Source organism: Chlorocebus sabaeus, chromosome 6 (assembly GCF_047675955.1).
Source record: "Chlorocebus sabaeus isolate Y175 chromosome 6, mChlSab1.0.hap1, whole genome shotgun sequence".
Taxonomy (NCBI): domain Eukaryota; kingdom Metazoa; phylum Chordata; class Mammalia; order Primates; family Cercopithecidae; genus Chlorocebus; species Chlorocebus sabaeus.
The window spans coordinates 282,580-304,620 of NC_132909.1; the positions used below are offsets into that span (position 1 = coordinate 282,580).

Here is a 22,041-nt window from a genome sequence, read left to right on the forward strand (position 1 = left end):
GTTCACGACCCGGGCAGCCCTTGGCGCCTGTGTAGCTGTTGGATGTGTGCCGCAGAGGCGCGCCGGGTACAGGAAGGGGCGGAGCGCATCCATGGCAACGCAGGACGCCAGAGTAGCTCGGCCTTGGCACCGCCCCACGGGAACCAGAAGGCGCGCGCCCGCAGCCGCGCCACAGTTACGCAGGCGCGGTGGGGAGAACCGCGAGGCTTTGGGCCGCTCCGCCGAAAGCAACCGCGCCTCCCAGGAGACCCGGTACCCCCCTCCTACCATTCCCCGTGCCTCCGTGCGGGCCCCTCTCAGGCAGCGCGTAGTGGACGCAGGGGCGGGCTGAGGACGGTGAGTGACGCCGACGGACACCCTCCGGCCAAGCACAGATCCGTCCTCCAGCTCCAGCCACTCCCGCCGCGCGGGGCAGGGCGGGGTTCGGCCCTGAGCAGTGCCCTCTGGGATCACAGAGATAGGCCTCCGCGCCCTCCAGAGCGGCCCGGAAGTAGCTCTGCACGGGCCAGAGGCGACCGTGGTCGGGGCGGAAACGGCTCCCGTCTGCGGCCAGCTCGGTGAACGCGAACGTCGTGGCCTTCAGTTCTGTGGCATCGTTCCTCCTGCTCGTTTATTCTTTGACTCATTCACTCATCACTCCTCCAGCCTTGTGGCTCCGCCTTCATGTCCTGCCGCACCATCATTTCTTCCCACATTCATTTATTCGTTCATCAACCCCCACCCACCCCTCGTAGTTCCGGAGCTCACCAGGCGAGGCCTCGCCTCCGAGCCTGCGGAGCTGCCCGCACAGGCCTCGCGCCACCCGGCCGCAGCCTCCTCCCCTTTATCCACCCCGTATTTGTCCACTCTAGACCTTGGGGGTTGGTGGGGAGACACAAATACCCGGGACCGGACAGACGAATGCCCGTTGTTGGGGGCGTGGGCGCTGGGACTGACGCGGGAGGTGGCTCTGATCATGTCGTGGTGAGGAGGAGGCGTTCAGGTTCAGAAAGGGCACGCGGGCAGCCTCGGGGAGGCTGGAGCAGCGAGGCCGACAGGAAGGACCTTCCGGGGCTCACATGGTATCCCACGACGAGGACGGACTCAGGACGGCAGCCCTATTAGGTGGGGCTGGGGGCTGGCGAGTCGGGGTCCCACAGCACAGGCCCTGGATGAAGGGGCAGCGGTGCCTGGCTCCACCTTAAGAAACATGGGCCCTTGGGAGCCCGGATTTCTGGGTCTTCGATACACAAATACGGATTTTTATTGAAATCGGATGTCATTTTATTTTAAAATTTAACCTTTGATTTGAGGTAATTATAAATTCACATGCAGTAACACATAATGCATACCCTATGTACCCTTACACAGTTCCCCTAAAAGTGGCATCTTGAAAAACTAGAGGTCAGGTTCGGTGGCTCATGCCTGTAATCCCAGCACTTTGGGAGGTCAAGGCGGGTGGATCCTTTGAGCTCAGGAGTTAAAGACCAGCCTGAGCAACATGGTGAAACCCCATCTCTACTGAAAACACAAAAATTAGACGGGAGTAGAGGCTGGTGCCTGTAATCCCAGCTACTCAGGAGGCTCAGGCAGGAGAATCGCTTGTACCCAGGAGGCGGAGGTCGCAGTGAGCCCAGATCGCGCCACTGCACTCCAGCCTGGGCAACAAAGCGAGACTCTGTCTCAAAAAAAGAAAAGAGAAAGAAAAACTAGAGTACAGTATCACAACCGAGATGCAGAACATTTCCATTACCACAGGATCCCCGTGTTGCCCTTTCAGAGCCGCATACCCTTCCCTCCTACCTCTGCCCCTTGTTAACCTCTTTTTGTCAACTAGTAATCTGTTCTCATGTCTACCATTTTGTCATTTCACAAATGTTGCATAGGCTGGGCGAGGTGTCTGGCGCCTGTAATACTAGCACTTTGGGAGGCCAAGGTGGGTGGATCGCCTGAGGTCAAGAGTTCCGGACCCGCTGACAGGCCGGGAGTGGTGGCTCACGCTTGTAATCCCAGCACTTTGGGAGGCCGAGGAGGACGAATCACGAGGTCAGGAGATCGAGACCATCCTGGCTAACATGGTGAAACCCATCTCTACTAAAAATACAAAAAATTAGCAGGGCGTGGTGGCAGGCACATGTAGTCCCAGCTACTTGGGAGGCTGAGGCAGGAGAATGGTGTGAACCTAGGAGGCAGAGCTTGCAGTGAGCCAAGATGGTGCCACTGCCCTCCAGCCTGGGCGACAGAGCAAGACTCCCTCTCAAAAAAAAAAAAAAAAACGTTCGGGACCAGCCCGGCCAACATGGTGAAACCCTGTCTCTACTAAAAAATACAATAAAATTACAGGTGCCTGTAATCCCAGCTACTGGGGAGGCTGAGGCAGGAATATCGATGGAATCCTGGGGCAGAGGCTGCAGTGAGCCGAGATTGTGCCACTTCACTCCAGTCTGGGCGAAAGAGTGAAACTCCATCTCAAAAATAAAAAAATAAAAAATTAGCCAGGTATGGTGGCACGCACTTGATGTCCCAGCTCCTTGGGAGGCTGAGGTGGGAAGATGGCTTGAGCCTGGGAGATGAGATCATACCAACGCACTCCAGCCTGGGTGACAAAGCCAGACCCTGTCTCAAAAAAAAAAAAAAAAAAAAAAAAAGAAAGAATTGCATAAATGGAGTCATAGTTTTTAAGCTTTTGAGATTGGTTAACTTTTTAAAAAACATAAATACCATAAAATTCATCATTTAAAGTGTATGCTTCAGTGGTTTTTAGTATATTCAGTATTGCACAGTCATCACCACTAATTCCAGAATATTTTCATCACTCCCACAGCTGTATCTCCCATTTCTGTCTTCCTTTTAGATCCTGGCAAACACTAATCTACTTTCTGTCTCTATAGACTTATCTGTTCTGGACATTTCATATAAATGGAATCACAATATGAAGTATTTTGTGTCTGAATTTTTTCACTTATACTTAGCATAATATTTTCAAGATTCATTCACCTTGTAGTGTGTATCAGTACTTTATTCTCTTTTTATTTTATTGGGACAGAGTCTCGCTTTGTCACCCAGGCTGGAGTGTAGTGGCACGATCTCAGCTCACTGCAACCTCTACCTCCCAGGTTCAAGCAGTTCTCTGCCTCAGCCTCCCGAGCAGCTGGGATTACAGGCACCTGCCACCATGCCTGGCTAATTTTTGTATTTTTGGTAGAGAGGGGGTTTCACCATGTTGGCCACGCTGGTCTTGGGGAACTCCTGACCTCGTGATCTGCCTGCGTCGGCCTCCCAGAGTGCTGGGACTACAGCCGTGAGCCACCGTGCTTGGCCTAACTTACATTTTTAAAACACTTCCTGGAGGGGACAAACAGGACCCATCTGCTGGTCTGACTCCGGGTGTCCTGTTCACAATCTCTGCCTTAGGTGTTCTGTGTGTGGGATGAAGGGAGCCAAGGAGACAGGGCAGGGCAGGGACCCTCAAGAAAAGCGGGGAGAGGGGAATGGATGGTACAAACAGCCATGGCACCTCATTGTGTCCCTCAGGCACCTGGACACACAGGTGGGCAAAGATGCTGACGCTGGGGGCCAGAAGCGCTGATACCCCCATTCTTCCATTTTTACTCAGTCTCAGGTGGTCCCAAGGAGGGGACCTTCGTGGCCTTGCTGTGCTCACAGGCTCACCTTTGTTTCCAGCTCCAGAGAAAGTACCCTGGGCCATGCAGCTGCCTTCCCCTCCCGGGGAAGGGGCAGGATGGCTGCCCAGACGAGTGGGGCATCAGCCCTGGCCCCCTAGGTCCTCCAGAGTCCACTGGAACTGATGGTGGGTGAGCCCAGCTCGAAGAGCCCTGGCCAGTGCTTCTGGGGGTTCCCCTACGAGGAGGCAGCAGGGCCCCGAGGGGCCCTGGCTCAGCTGCGTGAGCTGTGTTGCCAGTGGCTGATGCCCAAGGCCTGCTCCAAGGAGCAGATGCTGGAGCTCTTGGTGCTGGAGCAGTTATTGGGCAAACTGCTCCCGGAGATCCAGGCCTACGCGCAGGAGCAGTGGCCAGGCAGTCCTGAGGAGGCCACCGCCCTGGTGGAGCGGCTGCAGCAGGAATCAAGCAAGGGGAGGAGAGTGGTGCCACAGTACAGCCAGTGCAGGTGCGTAGGCAGCTTTGAGTTCTTCCACGATGCTGGCGCCCCCTCCCCTCCTGCTGGGCGGGGCCAGGTGTAGGGATGTGCACGTGGCCCTGTCAGGCAGGCCCAGAGTGTCTAGCCCGCCTGCTGAACTTCCTGCTCCAGGCTCCAGAGGGCACTGGGCATCCAGGGCCGTGAAGGAGAAGAGTGGGGATGACAGCCCACCGTCATGTCTCCCAAAGGCCCTCTGTCTTTGTGTTCTTTGTATTCTATAAGGCACTTACCTTTTCTCTCCTGTTTTAGGTCACAGGTGCGAGATGGAGTCCCCAGGAGGGAGGAACCTGCAGATGGCCCCAAAGGAAGGCCAGGGCCTCTGCAGTGTGAAGACTGCCACGAGGCGCCCCTCTGAGGGGGCTGTGTCTGGAGGCTGGGGGTCCTGGGAAGACTCCGCGGAGGTCCCAGGGGAGGCAGGGGACGGCGAGCGGCAGCAAGCCACACTGGGGGCGGCGGACGAACAGGGGGGCCCCGACAGGAAGCTGGGCCCCGCAGATGGTGGGCGGGACGGGGATGGGCCCCAGGAGTATGTAGACTGGACGTTGCGCCCTTCGCCTCTCCCAGAGGAGCCCGGCTGCCGGTGCGGGGAGTGCGGCAAGGCGTTCAGCCAGAGCTCCTACTTGCTGCAGCACCGGCGCGTGCACACAGGCGAGAAACCGTACACGTGCCCCGAGTGCGGCAAGGCCTTCGCCTGGAGCTCCAACCTCAGCCAGCATCAACGCATCCACGGCGGCGAGAAGCCCTACGCTTGCGGGGAGTGCGGCAAGGCCTTCCGCGCGCACTCGCAGCTCATCCACCACCAGGAGACACACAGCGGCCTGAAGCCCTTTCGCTGCCCGGACTGCGGCAAGTCCTTCGGTCGAAGCACCACGCTGGTGCAGCACCGACGCACGCACACGGGCGAGAAGCCCTACGAGTGCCCGGACTGCGGCAAGGCCTTCAGCTGGAACTCCAATTTCCTGGAGCACCAGCGCGTGCACACGGGCGCGCGGCCACACGCCTGCCCGGACTGCGGCAAGGCCTTCAGCCAGAGCTCCAACCTGGCTGAGCACCTGAAGATCCACGCGGGCGCGCGGCCACACGCTTGTCCCGACTGCGGCAAGGCCTTTGTGCGCGTGGCGGGGCTGCGGCAGCACCGGCGCACGCACAGCAGCGAGAAGCCCTTCCCCTGCGCCGAGTGCGGAAAGGTTTTCCGCGAGAGCTCTCAGCTCCTGCAGCACCAGCGCACGCACACGGACGAGGGGCCCTTCGAGTGCGCCGAGTGCGGCCAGGCTTTTGTCGTGGGCTCCTACCTGGCGGAGCACCGGCGCGTGCACACGGGCGAGAAGCCCCACGCGTGCGCCCAGTGCGGAAAGGCCTTCAGTCAGCGCTCCAACCTGCTCAGCCACCAGCGCACGCACTCGGGCGCCAAGCCCTTCGCCTGCGCCGACTGCGGTAGGGCCTTCCGCGGCAGCTCGGGCCTGGCGCACCACCGGCTCACGCACACGGGCGAGCGGCCGTTCGCCTGCGCAGAATGTGGCAAGGCCTTCCGCGGCAGCTCCGAGCTGCGCCAGCACCAGCGCCTGCACTCTGGCGAGAGGCCGTTCGTCTGCGCCCACTGCAGCAAGGCCTTCGTGCGCAAGTCGGAGCTCGTAAGCCACCGGCGTACGCACACGGGCGAGAGGCCCTACGCTTGCGGCGAGTGCGGGAAGCCCTTCAGCCACCGCTCCAACCTCAAAGAGCACCAGAAGCGGCACGGGGGCCGCACTGCGCCCTGACCCGAGGACGCGCCTGAGCGGGAGGTCGCGGACACGCGGCACTGCGGGGTGCCCAGCCTTTTTCGGGCCACCAGTGCGGGCGCCCTCCTGCTGGGAGTGCAGGGGTGGCATTGGGCGTGGGGAACCCTGGCTGCACAGTCCCTTTGACAATAGCCCCACCGGCCACCCAGACCTGGCTGGGACATGTGGGATGGGCTTTTGACCTCAGGGAAGGTAGTAAGCTCCACTTCGGCGAGAGGTTCGTCCATGCAGAGGTGGGCAAGAACTGGGGTCTCCGACAGGTGTGGTGGTCTCCTCTGAGAACTGTGTGAAATTGCTCCGGCAGGGAACAAGGGCAGGGTGTGAGTCCCCTCTCCTCCCTCCTTCCACCCCAGCGAGAACGGAAGTTGTACACGGGTTTTCTGTCTCCGGCCAAGGGCTAGGAGGTTTAGAGGCCTGGCTCTGGGGACCCTGAGGGTAGCAGGAGGCCTAGGGCGGGGGAGAGGAGCGGAGTTCTGTCCACTTCTCCGTCCTGCCTCGGTTCTCTCCACCGTGGTGACTGGGATTCGTTTTAAAGGATAACTCTGTCCGGCTTGACACACTGCTGGCTTCTTGTGGACGCATCATCACATCCACGGGCCTCCGGTTGGCGCCACCCAGTTCTTCTCTACTGGGGAGCAAAAAGTCCCTTGCACGTGGACCTGTGCAGCGATTCGAGTCTGTGATGTGGCCCACCTCGAGCTGGGGGTGCTATGCAGACAGGTGGCTTTACCGGATCCTAGGAGCTGGGAAGGGGGGCTTGGGTCTCTAAAGGCTAAACCATGGTGGTTGCTGGAACTTTGAGGGGGTGCAGGAGAGACAGTATTTTCTCTTTCTCTCTCTCTTTTTTTTCTTGAGATGGGGTCTCCCTGTGTTTGCTAGGTTGGTCTTGAACTCCTGGCCTCAAGCACTCCTCCTGCCTTGGCCTCCCACAGTGCTAGAATTACAGGTGTGAGCCACCACGCCTGGCTTCAGTTCAGTATTCTTATGTGCCACAAACTCTGGGTTGCACCAGATCCAGTAGGCATGTTGAATCTTCTGGGTCCTAGGGCCCAGGTGGCAGCTTGCTTTGTATCCAGGACCTGCCATATGGACTTCTCTTGTTCTGAGCCCCACAAAAAATTGTAGATGATACGTGGACTGGATAAGCACACTTGAGTGTATACATTGTATCCAAAATCCAGAAGCCCACCAACCGTTGTTCCCTTTTCCTAGTGGTAGATAGTGCATATTGCAACAACTGGTCGTCTTAGAAGGGGCTGTCCTAACAGGCTGCAGAACACTAGGCACTTTACCAGAAGGTGGACCCTTAGCATGTATTTAACTTAGTTGCCTAAGGTACCTGCCACTTTGTGACCCAAGCAGCTGATGTCGTCCATATAGTGGATGGGCATGATATTCTGTGGGAAGTCATAATGATCAAGAGCTATGCAGGGATTATGACAGAATGAGAAAATTGTGTCTGGGCGCAGTGGCTCATGCCTGTAATCCCAGCACTTTGGGAGGCCGAGGCAGGTGGACCACCTGAGGTCAGGAGTTCGAGACCAGCCTGCCCGACGTGGTGAAACCCCATTTCTACTAAAAAATACTAAAATTAGCTGAGTGTGGTGGTGCATGCCTATAATCCCAGCTACTTGGGGGGCTGAGTTAGGAGAATCGCTTGAATACGTGAGGCAGAAGTTGCAGTGAGCCAAGATCGCACTACTGCACTCCAGCCTGGGTGACGGAGTGAGACTCCATCAGAAAAGAAAAGAAGAGAAAAAAGAAAAGAAAAGAAAAGAGAGGGGAAGGGAGGGGAAGGGAAGGGTTGCATAACAAGGTTGGGTAGTTAAGAAAAAAAAAAGTTGCAGATTTAGTCCTGAGGCAAGCTGTGAAGGTGTACTTTTGTCCTTGCCAAACAGAAAGAAGATAGTTTTGGTGGTCCTTGCATATTGATGGAAAGAAAGCATTTGCCAAATCAATAGTTGTTGAAAGAGAATCTCAGCTGGGTGCGGTGGCTCACACCTGTAATCCCAGCACTTTGGGAGGCCGAGGCAGGCGGATCACAAGGTCAGGAGATTGAGACCATCCTGGCTAACACAGTGAAACGCCGTCTCTACTAAAAATGCAAAAAATTAGCCGGGCGTGGTGTTGCACACCTGTAGTCCCAGCTACTCGGGAGGCTGAGGCAGGAGAATAGCTTGAACCCAGAAGGCGGAGGTTGCAGTGAGCTGAGACTGCGCCACTGTACTCCAGCCTGGGCAACAGAGCGAGACTTCGTCTCAAAAAAAAAAAAAAAAAAAAAAGAATCTTCAACCTTCCAAGTAATCCTGAGCCTTTCTCCCTAGTAGAAGCAATCCTTGCTTCCCTGAGGGTTAAAACATTCTGATCACCTCCTTGTTCCTGCTGCCAATCATGATGAATCCAAGTTTCATCTCTGGCAGGTAGGCCCTGTTATTTGAGCTCTGTCACGTCCATCTTTCATCACCAAAATCAGAGAGGCCGTTTCAATGGCAGCAACTCCAAGGGCCATACTGCCCTTCAGAGGACTGCCACTGCAGCAAGTTTCAGGGATACGGGTGCCCCACTGACTAATGTATTTCCCAGTGCTTTTGTAACAAAGATATCCTCCTTGGTACTCTGTGTGTACGTGATCTGGCACATGCTAAATGTATACGTTAAACCCACTTCAACGTTTCCTGTATCCCTAAGCTTTTGGATTCCTTTCTCCAAAATTCCTACTCTCCCTGTACCAAGGAAGTTCTAGCAATTCAACCTCATTGAATTTGGGCCACCATTGAGTCCAGGTCTTAGTCAAGCTGTCAGACAAACTCAGTATCTTTCAAGCTGCACAAGCTTACATCTTAAATTGAATGTTCGTAAGTCGTCACCTGTAGATAGACTTGATCCAGTCCACTGTTGTGTCCCATCCTCCTTGATCAATTACCCTTAGATGCCGTCGCCATCCTTGTTCCCCAGGTTTATGCCAATTACATGAATGAAAACCTTGCAGTTATTTTGAAGCATAGTAGTATCTCTTGGGAGTGTATTTCACACTTGTCCATTTGCAGCGTGCCGGACTAGTTAGAACTCTGGGGGGATAAGGGGTGGCTGGAGAGAATGGGGTTCCATTTATGAGGCAACTGCAAGATTCACAAGTGATACCCAGTTTACAGACCCAGGTCAGTCCTCAGACACATGGCCCCTCGGTTGCAGGGAAAACAATCTTTTTAAAGGAAGAACCAGTCCTGCGGCAAGAATAGACAGTGTATCTTCCTCAAAGGGTTGCTGCCGTTTCCCTGGGGTGGGGGGTGGCAGGAAATGTTCAGATTTCTCAAGAATTCAGAGAGCCTGGCTCTGAGCTGGGGCTAATCCCCAAATACACATGCAGTTTGGTGTGACAGGGAGGGGCTTACTGGGCTTCAGCCCTGGCACTGTCCCCTTGACCTCAGCAGCTCCAGGCAGAGTGGGGAGAGCTCAGGGTCCCATTCTAGAACAAGATCCAGCACTGAAATGAGGATGAAGTGATTTTAGCATCATTTTATGACTCGTTGTTGATTTAGTTTATTAATTATCCATGACTATTGATCATAATTGTTGCTGAGCATCCTGAGGCCTCAGAAGTTAGCCCTTTGCCCTCACCTCATGGGGGCCCTGCCCTGGCCTTCCGGGAAGGACAAACACGGGACGAGGTCAGTGTCCGAGCTGCCCCCGCCACCCTCCCTTGGGGCCTCATTGCTTCAGACGCTCAGCCCAGACACTCACTGCACCGGAGTGAGCACGACCATCATGTCCATGCTGGTGGCCTTTCTCTTGCTCTGGGGTGAGGCCTCCTGGGGTCTGGGTCCCTGGGGCGGGAAGGGGCTGGAACGGGAGACTCACAGGGGCTGTCTCCGCAGGTCTCCCCGTGGGCCCAGTGACAGAAGCAGCCACATGTGAGTGCAGGGCTGAGGTCTGGGAATGGTGGGCCCAGGCCGTGGGTGAGCCCTGTCCCTGTGGCCCTGAACTGATCCCAGCCACCCCTTGCAGTTTATGAGACCCAGCCCAGCCTGTGGGCAGAGTCCGAATCGCTGCTGAAACCCTCAGCCAATGTGATGCTGACGTGCCAGGCCCGCCTGGGGACCCCAGACTTCCAGCTGTTCAAGAATGGGGTGGCCCAGGAGCCCGTGCACCTTGACTCACCTGCCATCAAGCACCAGTTCCTGCTGACGGGTGACACCCGGGGCCGCTACCGCTGCCGCTCAGGGTTGTTCACAGGATGGACCCAGCTGAGCAAGCTCCTGGAGCTGACGGGGCCAAGTAAGCTGGGGCATGAATTGGGGGCCAGGAGGCAGTGAGTAGGTGGCTGACAGGGGGGCCTCCCGTCCTCCAAGTCACCTGATGTCTCTGAGCCTCAATCTTCCCATCTGTCGAATGGGGTGATATCTGTGCTAACCCCAGAGTGTTGTGAGGAATAAATGGTTGTGTCCCCAGCAGGCCCAGCATGCCATACAGCTCCCACGCACTCCTTTCTCTTGCTGTACGCCTTGTTTCCACCAGTGCCTGGCTGCCTTTTCCCAGCAATGCCCTCCATCCCTGTCTCCCTCACATTTTTTGAGGATGGGTCCCAGGTTCTGCTGGGCTTCCCCTGTCTCCCGTGTTATACAGAACCACTCTTCAACTCCACCCCACCCACAGAGTCCTTGCCTCCTCCCTGGCTCTCAATGACGCCTGTGTCCTGGATCACACCCGGCCTGAACACAACAGCAGTGTGCCGAGGCGGGCTTCGGGGTGTGACTTTTCTGCTGAGGCGGGAAGGCGACCATGAGTTTCTGGAGATGCCTGAGGCCCAGGAGGGTGTGGAGGCCGCCTTTCCTGTCCACCGGGCTGGCAACTATAGCTGCAGCTACCGGACCCATGTGGCAGGCGCCCTCTCTGAGCCCAGCGCTACTGTGATCATTGAGGAGCTCGGTGACTGTGGGAATCATCTCTGGGAGATGCTAGGGAGGGGGTTACAGGGGGCATGACCACATTGACCCTGACCTCCATGCTGAATGCCCCTGCCCAGGACCAGGTCCAGGAAGCTGGCCACACAGTTGCCTGGGTCTGATGGTTGTGAAGGAGTTTGGGCAGAGGATGCCCAAAGAATGGAAGGGTGGGCCGGGTACCATGGCTTATGCCTATAATCCCAGCTCTTTGGGAGGCTGAGGCCGGTGGATCACAAGGTCAGGAGATTGAGACCAGCCTGGCCAACATGGTGAAACCCTGTCTCTACTAAAAATAGAAAAATTAGCCAGGTGTGGTGGCAGGTGCCTGTAGTCCCAGCTATTTGGGAGGCTGAGGCAAGAGAATCCATTGAACCCAGGAGGCGGAAGTTGCAGTGAGCCGAGATGGCGCCACTGCACTCCAGCCTGGGTCACAAGAATGAAACTCCGTTTCAAAAAAAAAGAATGGAAGGGTGTTCCTGGGACTGCCACCTGGAGGGCAGAGGTCTGGGGACTGGGCAGAGGGCAGCCCCAGGGATGGGGCAGCCCAGTAATGCTGCCTGCATTGCAGCTGCACCACCACCACCTGCACTGATGCACTATGGAGAGTCCGCCCAGGTCCTGAGCCCAGGCGACAAGGTGACCCTCGCCTGCGTGGCTCCCCTGAGTGGAGTGCACTTCCAGCTGTGGCGCGGGGAGAAAGAGCTGCTGGTACCCAGGAGCAGCACCAGCCCAGACCGCATCTTCTTTCACCTGAACGCGGTGGCCCTGGGGGATGGAGGTCACTACACCTGCCGCTACCGGCTGCATGACAACGAAAACGCCTGGTCCGAGGACAGCACGCCAGTCGAGCTGATTCTGAGCGATGGTGAGCCGGGGCCAGTAGGGACAGGGGCCTTGCTGGGTCCCCGGGGAGCAGGAGCAGTACCAGGTGTAGAGTCTGGGGAAGTGCAACACTCTGGGCCAGGGTTCAATCCCAACTTTACCCACCCACCGCCCCTCCCCCCCCCCCCCCCCCGCCCCACCATTAAAGGTCCTGAACTGCCAATGGGACGATGAGCTTGGCAACCTTCAGGCCCCACAAAGAATAACTGGGTGAACAGGTCTGGCCCAGGCCACAGGGGGCACCACCTGGCCGGGGTCCCATCCCGGCTGCCAGGTCTGCGCGGGCACTGAGGGCCTGTCCTGAGGCAGCTTCTCTGCTCGCTTGCCCTGGGCCTGATGGTGTTTAGCAAACTCTGAGCACGGGACAGCGAACCCCATGCCCAGCGGACCACAGGGGCCCCTCGGTGGCGCGGGCATTGGGGCGGTGCGCAGAAGACGCTCGTGGAGCAAATCCACTACTGAGCGGCATCGTGCACCAGACATCAAGCCATGCACAAAACATGTCCCCGTCCCCGCTTCCCGTCTGTGTCTATAGACAAATTACTAAGAAACAGTGAAAGGGTGCGTGCGTGTGAGATATCCAAGAAGGACTGGGATGGAAAGGTGGGGAGGGGCCGGAGGAGGCGAGGGAGGAAACTGGCCAGATCATTGCGGGCAAAAGACTCAGCCAAAGCAAAAAGCGCGAGGCCAGACCACGCATTAGGGCCGAGCCATCCTCTCGGCGCCCGGGTCAACCCGCGTGCTGCTCCGCAGAGACGCTGCCTGCGCCGGAGTTCACTGCTGAGCCTGCGACTCGGAACCCGGAGCCCGGCACGCGCGTGCGGCTGCGGTGCCTGGCGCCCCTGGAGGGCGCGCGCTTCGCCCTGGTACGCGAGGACGGCGGCGGGCGCCGCGTGCACCGTTTCCAGAGCCCTGCTGGGACCGAGGCGCTCTTCGAGCTGCACAACATTTCGGTGGCCGACTCCGCCAACTACAGCTGCGTCTACGTGGACCTGAAGCCGCCTTTTGGGGGCTCCGCGCCCAGCGAGCGCTTGGAGCTGCGCGTGGACGGTGAGCTGGCGGGGCACCAGCGAGGGCGGGCGCGGGTTCGGTGCCCCTCGGGGCCTCCTGCCTTTGCCCGCCTTTCCTTGGGCGTCTGACGGCGGCGCTCTGGGCCTTGGTTCAGCCCCCATCAACTACTCTGGCGGGGAGCAGGCGATCGGTGGTCGAGGGTCCTGGGGACGCCTGGAATTTTGGCTTATTTCCCGCGGGTCACAAGCCCGTAGGTCACGTGTAGCATCGTAGTCAGCAGCAGGGAGGCTGGACCCAGGTTTTCTTGGTCAGATCCGTGCAGCTCTGTGGCTGCTCTGTTTTTTCTTACTGGCTATGTCAGTCGTCATACTGGCCCCCCAGCCCCGGCCCCGGGCCAGCAGGCGCACGGCTGATGTCCTTCTCCCCAGCCCCGCCGTCCCCAGCTCTGTTTGTCCCTTTAATTTCCTCATCGACATCTCCAGGACTCAGAGCCCAGGGGAGCCTGAGAGCACAGGTCTGACCTCCAGACCTTGAGTTCATGCTGTTTGCTGGGAGCACTGTTTTCTCTTTTCTTTTTTCTCTTTTCTTTTCGTTTCCTTTCCTTCCTTTTTCTTTCTCTTTATTTTCTTTTCTTTCTCTCTCTCTCTCTCTCTCCCCCCCTTCCTTCTCTCCCCCCCATCTCTCCCTCCCCTCCCCTCCCCTCTTCCTTTTGCTTTTTGGGTAACTTACTTTTATTCTTTCAGGCTGGAGAGCAGTGGTGCAATCTCAGCTCACTGCAGCCTTCGCCTTCTGGGTTCAAGCAGTTCTCCTGCCTCAGTCTCTTGAGTAGCTGGGATTAGAGGCGCGTGCCACCACGCCCACCTAATTTTTGTATTTTTATTAGAAATGGGGTTTCGCTGTGTTGGCCGGGCTGGTCTTGAACTCCTGATCTCATGATCTGCCCGCCTCGGCCTCCCAAAGTGCTGGGATTACAGTCGTGAGTCACCATGCATGGCCTATTCTTGCAGTTTTATAAGCCACCTTCCACAATTGATGAAAAATGTTTAATTTTGGCCAGGCAAGGTGGCTCACGCCTGTAATCACAGCACTTTGGGAGGCCGAGGTGGGTGCATCATAAGGTCAGGAGTTCAAGACCAGCCTGGCCAACATGGAGAAACCCCGTCTCTACTAAAAATACAAAATCAGCCAGCCATGGTGGCGCATGCCTGTAATCCCAGCTACTTTGGAGGCTGAGGCAGGAGAATCACTTGAATCCAGGAGGTGGAGGTTGCAGTGAGTCCAGTTAGTGCCACTGCACTCCAGCCTGGGTAACAAGAGCGAAACTCCATCTCAAAAAAAAAAAAAAAAAAAAAAAAGTTTAATCTTTAAATTGTACATCAGTATCCTAACTCCAGATTTTATCACTCTCCTTCAAGTCTGAAGAAAATGATTAATTTACCAAGCTCCGCAGACAACACAGTCCCACTGACATAACATTTAGTATAATGTCCTACTCTCCTGTTAGAATTAAGTACAGCCAGTATCAAACTGGCCTGAAATCTGATTGTGTTCCCGGCTCAGAATAACTGTAGTAAATTTGTAAATCCACACTAAGACACAAAATTAAACTAGGATGTGTTTACGTTTCACAGTAAAAATCAACATTACGATTTTATCAAGTTTCAACATTATAATCAATCCAATCAAGCTTTCAAAATGCCTGATTAGGTGTCAATTAATTGCAAGTAACTTCATGTAGTTAGCCCAGCATTTCAAAATGGATAGGGAATATAACTTTTAAAATGCGAAAGTATATTATACATATTGCACTTTTCTGCTAGGCTGGGCTAGTATCTTCCATGGCAAGATACTCAAACTAGTGAATAAAATACATGTTTAAATCAAGTACTTATATGTACTTCATTAATTTCCCTGAAATTATCAACAGCATTACCAAAATCTTCCATGATTTTGTAAGATTTGATTCCTTACAGTTGATCCTTTTTCTGAGATGGAGTTTCATTCTGTCACCCAGGCTGGAGTGCAGTGGCGCCATCTCAGTTCACTGCAACCTCCGCCTCCCAGGTTCAAGCAATTTTCCTGCCTCTGCCTCCCGAGTAGCTGGAATTACAGGCGCACGCTGCCACGCCCGGCTAATTATTTGTATTTTAGTAGAGACGGGGTTTCACCGTGTTGCCCAGGCTGGTCTCGACCTCCTGAGCTCAGGCAATCCGCCTGCCTCGGTCTCCCAAAGCGCTGGGATTATAGGTGTGAGCCACTGCGCCCGGCACCTTAAATACACTTTTAAATTTAAGTTAAACTTATGGAGGGAAAAAACCTCATCTACTGACATAAATGGCATGTCCTTTTTTGGTTCCTCCCTGAAGGAGCACCGTTTTCTCCATCATTTCTTTTTCCCTTCACCCGTCCAAGTGACCGAGGCTGGGGACCCCAGAAACCCCAGAGCAGGCCGGAATCTGGGACTTCCACGGTCCCGGGGGAGGGGTGCGGGGAACACCAGACACCGAGGTGTCGCGCGGAGGTCCAGGGTGTGAAGGCAGCGGGCGCTCAGGAACAAGACAGAGGGAAGATGAAGCCGGGGCTGAGGCGCAGGTGCGGGCGCGGCCTGGGGTGTGGCCGGGCCCGACCACCCGCCCGCTCCGCCCAGGACCCCCGCCCAGGCCTCAGCTCCGGGCAGCGTGGAGTGGGGCGGTGCTGGCGGGCCGAGACGCCGTCCTGCGCTGCGAGGGCCCCATCCCCGACGTCACCTTCGAGCTGCTGCGCGAGGGCGAGACGAAGGCCGTGGAGAAGGTCCGCACCCCCGAGGCCGCTGCAAACCTCCAGCTGACCTTCGTGGGGCCCCAGCACGCTGGCAGCTACAGGTGCCGCTACCGCTCCTGGGGGCCCAACACCTTCGAGTCGGAGCTCAGCGACCCCGTGGAGCTCCTGGTGGCAGGTGACGTTTCCCTGGGTCCCGGGTGCTGGTCCCGTCCGCTGGCGTTTGCCTGGGCTGTGCCCACCTCCAGGAGGGCCTCTGCCGGCTCCTCCCTTGGGCACCGTGGTTAGCTCTGGGTCTCCCCAGGGCTCGTGGGGGAATCACGGGCGAGGAAGCGCCCAGCAAAGGCCCTGCAGCTGGAGGCGCAGATGGGGGTCTCGGCTGGCAGCCCATCACGCTTCCTTCCTGGGGGCGTCAGGGAGGTCGGCCTTGATTTCCGCAGGGAGTAGGGTATAAGATTTCCCCTCCTCCACCACTTCTCTTTTCTCCCATTGTCTAGAAAGCTGATGCAGCCGCGGGCCCAGGGTGCTGCTGCTGTCCTCAGAAGTGCGGGGGATTCTGGACTGGCTCCCACCCGTCCTGTTGCAGCAGAAGGCTGGGCTCCCTGGGGGGCTGGAGGGCGCTCCCTCATTCCTGCCAGGAATTAATAAATGTGAAGAGAGAGTTTGTTTAAAATGTCTTGGACTCCCAGGGCTGAGTGGGCTGGAATCCTGTGTCCTGAAAGTGGATGGGTTCCTTTTCTTTTTTGAGACAGGGTCTCACTCTGTCACCCAGGCTGGAGCCCAGTGGTGCAATCGGGCTCCCTGCAGCCTTGATCTCCCAGGCTCAAACGATCCTCCTGCCTCAGCCTCCCAAGTAGCTGGGAGCCTGGGCATGCATCGCCACATCTAGAAATTATTATTTTTTGTAGAGCTATGTTGCCCAAGCTTGTCTTGAATTCCTGGCCTTAAGTGATCCTCCCGCCTCAGCCTCCTGAGTAGCTAGGACTACAGGCATGAGCCACCTTGCCTGGCCAACTCACATTTTTCTTTCTATTATTTATTTTTTGTGGAGATGAGTCTCACTATGTTGCCCAGGTGGTCTTGAACTCTTGGGCTCAAGTAATCCCCCTGCCTCAGCCTCCCAAAGTGTTGGGATTACAGGTGGGAGCCACAGCACCCAGCCAACCAACGCTTCTCAGAGACTCTTTCATCTGTGCTCTTCCAGGACGCTGCCTCTTACTCACTGGGCACCTTGGCCTGGTCCCAGCAGGTATGGGCAGGTTGCTTGAGGTTCCAGACATACCCACCTCTGCCTTGACCACATAAACCTCATCACCAAGAGGAAGTTCAGGGAAGTTGCATTTTGTGGTCTTGTCCTCCCAGTCACAGGGTGGTAGTGCTAGGCTGTTCCCAGCCTCCCACAGCAGAGCTGGACGCTGTGGAAATGGCTGGATTCCTCTGTGTTCTTTCCCATTATCCCTGGGCTCTGAGTCCCCTTTGTGCCATCTGACATCTGATGCCTTCCCAACCACTGCTGAGTTTCTGCCTGGAGCTGGGCCTCAAGGTCCTGGCACACAGAAGATGCGTATCAGTATTATCAACTAATAGTTGATAACTTGTGTTTTTCAACAAATTTGCTAGTGGTCTGGTTTACTGCCTTAGTAATATCTAGTTCCTAATATGCCTATGCATTTTAATGTCTGCGCAGTCTGTGATGATGTCACTTCTCTCATGCCTGATGTGTCCTCTCTCTTTCTCTCTCGCTAGTGGTTTATCAATTTTTTAAACCTTTTCTTCTTTATTTGTTTTTGAGACAGAGTTTTGCTCTTGTTGCCCAGGCTGGAGTGCAATGGTGCGATCTTGGCTCACTGCAACCTCCACCTCCTGGGTTCAAGTGATTCTCGTGCCTCAGCCTCCTGAGTAGCTGGGCTTACAGGCACCCACGACCACACCCAGCTAATTTTTGTGTTTTTAGTAGAGATGGGGTTTCACCTTGCTGGTTGTCCAGGCTGGTCTCCAACTCCTGAGCTCAGGTGATCCACCCGCCTCAGCCTCCCAAAGTGCTGGGATACAGGTGTGAGCCACCACGCCCAGCCCCAGCTTAGTTTTAAAAAACTTTATTTTAGCTATTCTAATAGGTGTGTAGACATATCTAATAGTGGTTTTCCTTTCATTTCCTTAATGGCTGATGATGTTAAGTATTTTTTCCCCATGTGTTTAGTTGCCATCTATATAGCGTCTTTGATGAAATGTCTGTTTATGTATTTTGCGCACTTTACAAAATTGGGTTGTTTTCTTTTTTCTTTTCTTTTCTTTTTTTTGAGATGGAGTCCTGCTGTGTCGCCCAGGCTGGGGTGCAGTGGCATGATCTCAGCTCACTGCAACTTCCACCGCCCAGGTCAAGCAATTCAACCCCTCAGCCTCCCAAGTAGCTGGGATTATAGGCATGTGCCACCACACCGGCTGATTTTTGTATTTTTAGTGGAGAGGGGGTTTCACCATGTTGGCCAGACTGGTCGTCAACTCCTGATCTCAGGTGATCCACTTGCCTCGGCCTCCCAAACTGTTGGGATTACAGGCATGAGTTACCGTGCCCGGCCTGTTTGTTTTCTTACTATTGAGTTTTGTTTGTTTGCTTTTGGTTTTGTTTTTTTTTCCCCCCAGACTCTCGCTCTGTTGCCCAGGCTGGAGTGCAGTGGCGTGATCTCGGCTCACTGCAACCTCTGCCTGACAGGTTGAAGCAATTCTCCTGCCTCAGCCTCCGGAGTAGCTGGCAGCCACCAGCATGCCCGGATAATTTCTTTTTAGTTTTAGTAGAGATGGGGTTTCATCATGCTGGCCAGTCTGGTCTCGAACTCCTGACCTTGTGATCCACCCAACTCAGCCTCCCAAAGTACTAGCATGAGCCACGGTGCCTGCTCATTTTTTGTATCTTTAGTAGAGACAGGATTTCGCCATGCTGGTCTCAAACTCCTGAACTCAAGTGATCCGTCCACCTCAGCCTCCCAAAGTGCTAGGATTACAGGTGTAAGCCACCGCACCCGGCCTCCAGCCATATATATTTTTTTCTTTTTCTCTTTTTTTTTTTTTTTGAGTCAGAGTCTCACTCTGTCGCCCAGGCTGGAGTGCAGTGGTGTGATCTTGGCTCACTGCAAGCTCTGCCTCCCGCGTTCATGCCATTCTCCTGCCTCAGCCCCCCAAGTACCTGGGATTACAGGTGCCTGCCACCACGCCCAGCTAATTTTTTTTTTTGTATTTTTAGTAAAGATGAGGTTTCACTGGGTTAGCCAGGATGCTCTCCATCTCCTGCCCTTGTGATCCGCCCACCTCAGCCTCCCAAAGTGCTAGGATTACAGATGTGAGCCATCACGCCCAGCCGCCTCCATCAATATTTTAAAGATAAAATATTTGTGCAATCTCTATCATTTAATTCCCAAAGTTCCCGCTTTCCCTATGGCATCATTTCCCTTCTACCAAGGGTTTCCTTTGGCATTTCTTTTCAGGCAGGCCTGCTGGCAAGAAATGTATGTCTTAGGTTTGCTTCATTTGAGGATGTTTGTATTTTGCCTTTGTTCTTTAAATATGTTTGCACTGGATATAGAATTCTGGGTTGAGTGGTTTTTTTGTTTGTTTGTATTTGAAATGGAGTTTTGCTCTTATTGCCCAGACTGCAGTGCAATGGTGTGATCTCGGCTCACTGAAACCTCTGCCTCTTAGGTTCAAGTGATTCTCCTGCCTCAGCCTCCTGAGTAGCTGGGATTACAGGCATGTGCCACCACGCCCAGCTGTTTTGTATTTTTAGTAGACATGGGGTTTCACCATGTTGGCCAGGCACTTTGGGACCAGGAACTCAGGTGATCCACCCGCCTCGGCCTCCCAAAGTGCTGGGACTACAGGTGTGAGCCACTATGCCCAGCCTTTTTTTTTTTTGAGACGGAGTCTCGTTCTGTTGCTGAGGCTAGAGTGCAGTCACGCGATCTTGGCTCACTGCAACATCTGCCTCCGGGGTTCAAGCAATTCTCCTGCCTCAGCCTCCTCAGTAGCTGGGATTACAGGTACACACTGCCACACCCAGCCAATTCTTTGTATTTTTAGTAGAGATGGGGTATCACCACACTAGTCAGGCTGGTCTTGAACTCCTGACCTCGTGATCCACCTGCCTTGGCCTCCCAAAGTGCTGGGATTACAGGCGTGAGCCACAGTGCCCAGCCAAGTTTTTGTATTTTTAGTAGAGAAGGGGTTACACACCGTGTTAGCCAGGATGATCTCAATCTCCTGACCTCGTGATCTGCCTGTCTTGGCCTTCCAAAGTGGTGGGATTACATGTGTGATCCACCGTGCCCGGCCCAGGCTGGCTAATTTTCATATTTTTTGTAGAGACAGTTTCACTATGTTGCGCAGGCTTGCCTCGCACTCCAGAATGTAAGTGATTGGCCCATCTCACCCTCCCAAAGTGCTGGGATTACAGGTGTGAACCACTGCACCTGTCTTCTTCAAATATTTTTTCTATCATCATAAAGAATGTGTTAGCACTTCCAAGTACACTTAAGATTTTGTCAGTTTCTTACTGTGATTGTGTTCTACAAGGCTCATATTATGTGCCCGGTTTTGAACTATTACATCTTCCTAATAGATTGTTTCTTTTTTTTTTTTTTTTTTTTTTTTTTTTTGAGACGGAGTCTGGCTCTGTCGCCCAGGCTGGAGTGCAGTGGCCGGATCTCAGCTCACTGCAAGCTCCGCCTCCTGGGTTCATGCCATTCTCCTACCTCAGTCTCCCGAGTAGCTGGGACTACAGGCGCCCGCCACTGCGCCCGGCTAATTTTTTTTCTATTTTTTAGTAGAGACGGGTTTTCACCATGGTCTCGATCTCCTGACCTTGTGATCCGCCCGCCTCGGCCTCCCAAAGTGTTGGGATTACAGGCGTGAGCCACCGCGCCCGGCCTAGATTGTTTCTTTTATAAAAATATAGTGACCAGCCAGGCGTGGTGGCTCACGCCTGTAATCCTAGCACTTTGGGAGGCCGAGGCAGGCGGATCACGAGGTCAGGAGATCGAGACCATCCTGGCTAACACAGTGAAACCCCGTCTCCACTAAAAATTAGCCAGATGTGGTGGTGGATGCCTGTAGTCCCAGCTAGTCAGGAGGCTGAGGCAGGAGAATGGCGTGAACCCGGGAGGTGGAGGTTGCAGTGAGCCAAGATTGCGCCACTGCACTCCAGCGTGGGTGACCAAGCGAGACTCCACCTCAAAAGAAAACCCAAAAAACATAGTGACCCTATGATTCTTAAAACGCTTTTGTACGTTAATGTCTGTTTTGTGCGATTAATGCAGCTCCATCAGCTTTCTTCAGTTTCATGCCTACTTTGTATATCCTTTTCTATCCCTTTGCCCTCAACTTCCCGTATCCTTGTTTTAGGTGTATCTTTTCTAAAGAACATATGGCTGGTCCAAAAAGAAATTCAATCTGTTAGAATTTGTCTTTACACTTGGTTTGTTGAGTTCAGTCATGTTTATTGAAATTGCTGACATACTTGGATGTGTTGTCAAATCCCAGAGCTTCCAGTTCCTGGCAGTGTGACTTTAGTTAATCAGTTACATTCTCTAAGCCACTTCCTCCTCTGTAAAACAGGGATGGTTGTGTGAGGATGGAGATGTATATAAATTACTTGGTAGACTGGGCAGCACACACAGGCTCTCAGTAGATTCCCTCTTTTCTCCCTCATCTCCTCCCCTTTTAGACAGACATGGACAGACACGTCTCACGACCAAATGGGTGAAGATGCTCAGAGCATCAAGGGGATAGAGATCCAGTTCTTGTGACAGAGACTGAGCAAGTAGGGGGCAAAGAGAGATGCCGATGATTGCTGTGAGTCAGAGCCGGTGTGCAGGGCCAGGCTTTGGGTCAGGCACTATACAAGGTGGGTCCTGTCCCTGGTTTACAGATGAGGGGGTCCCAAAAGTAGCTGAAGGGACGAGTCGGCTCTGTAGCCTGAATTCAGGCCCATGCCTTTTCTATTCCCTCCAGCCTACTGGAAGCCTGTGCAATCATTTCACTGGGAATGTGCATCTCTGCTCTCTGAGTTTTCCCCTAAGCCTGTCGCCCCTCAGTCTCTCAACCTCTGCCACAACCTCTGTGGCCATCTCTGCCTGTGTCTGGGACTCCCTCAGAGATAATTCCCCAAGGTCTCTGTCTCCCTGAGTCTTACCTTCATGTTGTGAACCTTTCTCATCAGTCTTTGTGGCTCCATTTACTCTTGACATAGAGGGAATGGGCCCCAAATACAGGGAGATACATAAGGAGAGATGGTGACAGTGACTAGTACACTGACTAGTACACAATACGCCAGGTCAAATGGTTCCCATAAGATGAGACCATCAGAGAAACAGAGGCATGAAGAATGACACCCTGACGGTAATGAACGGAAACTGCAACATCCAGTGATAGACACGGACCCTAACAATGGGACAGGGACGCAGCATTGCGAGAGGAGACCAGAGAACACATGGACAGGATGCTGGCAAACACTAAGTCCATGACACCAGGGGACCAGGGGC

The 22,041-nt window shown here is 54.6% G+C and overlaps 2 protein-coding genes across 2 annotated transcripts; both read left to right on the forward strand.

Moving 5' to 3' along the window:
• The first annotated feature begins 10 nt into the window (after positions 1-10).
• Positions 11-9,031, forward strand: ZNF497 (zinc finger protein 497). Its single transcript, XM_073015793.1, has one exon. It carries the CDS (start codon positions 4,401-4,403, stop codon positions 5,892-5,894), a length of 1,494 nt encoding a protein of 497 aa, XP_072871894.1. The 5' UTR covers positions 11-4,400; the 3' UTR covers positions 5,895-9,031.
• A 680-nt stretch (positions 9,032-9,711) lies between these two features.
• Positions 9,712-16,321, forward strand: A1BG (alpha-1-B glycoprotein). The gene is made up of 6 exons (XM_038006460.2): positions 9,712-9,826; positions 9,921-10,190; positions 10,569-10,841; positions 11,427-11,723; positions 12,494-12,790; positions 15,399-16,321. Exons 2-6 carry the CDS (start codon positions 9,986-9,988, stop codon positions 15,794-15,796), a joined length of 1,470 nt encoding a protein of 489 aa, XP_037862388.1. The 5' UTR covers positions 9,712-9,826; positions 9,921-9,985; the 3' UTR covers positions 15,797-16,321.
• Positions 16,322-22,041: the final 5,720 nt, after the last annotated feature.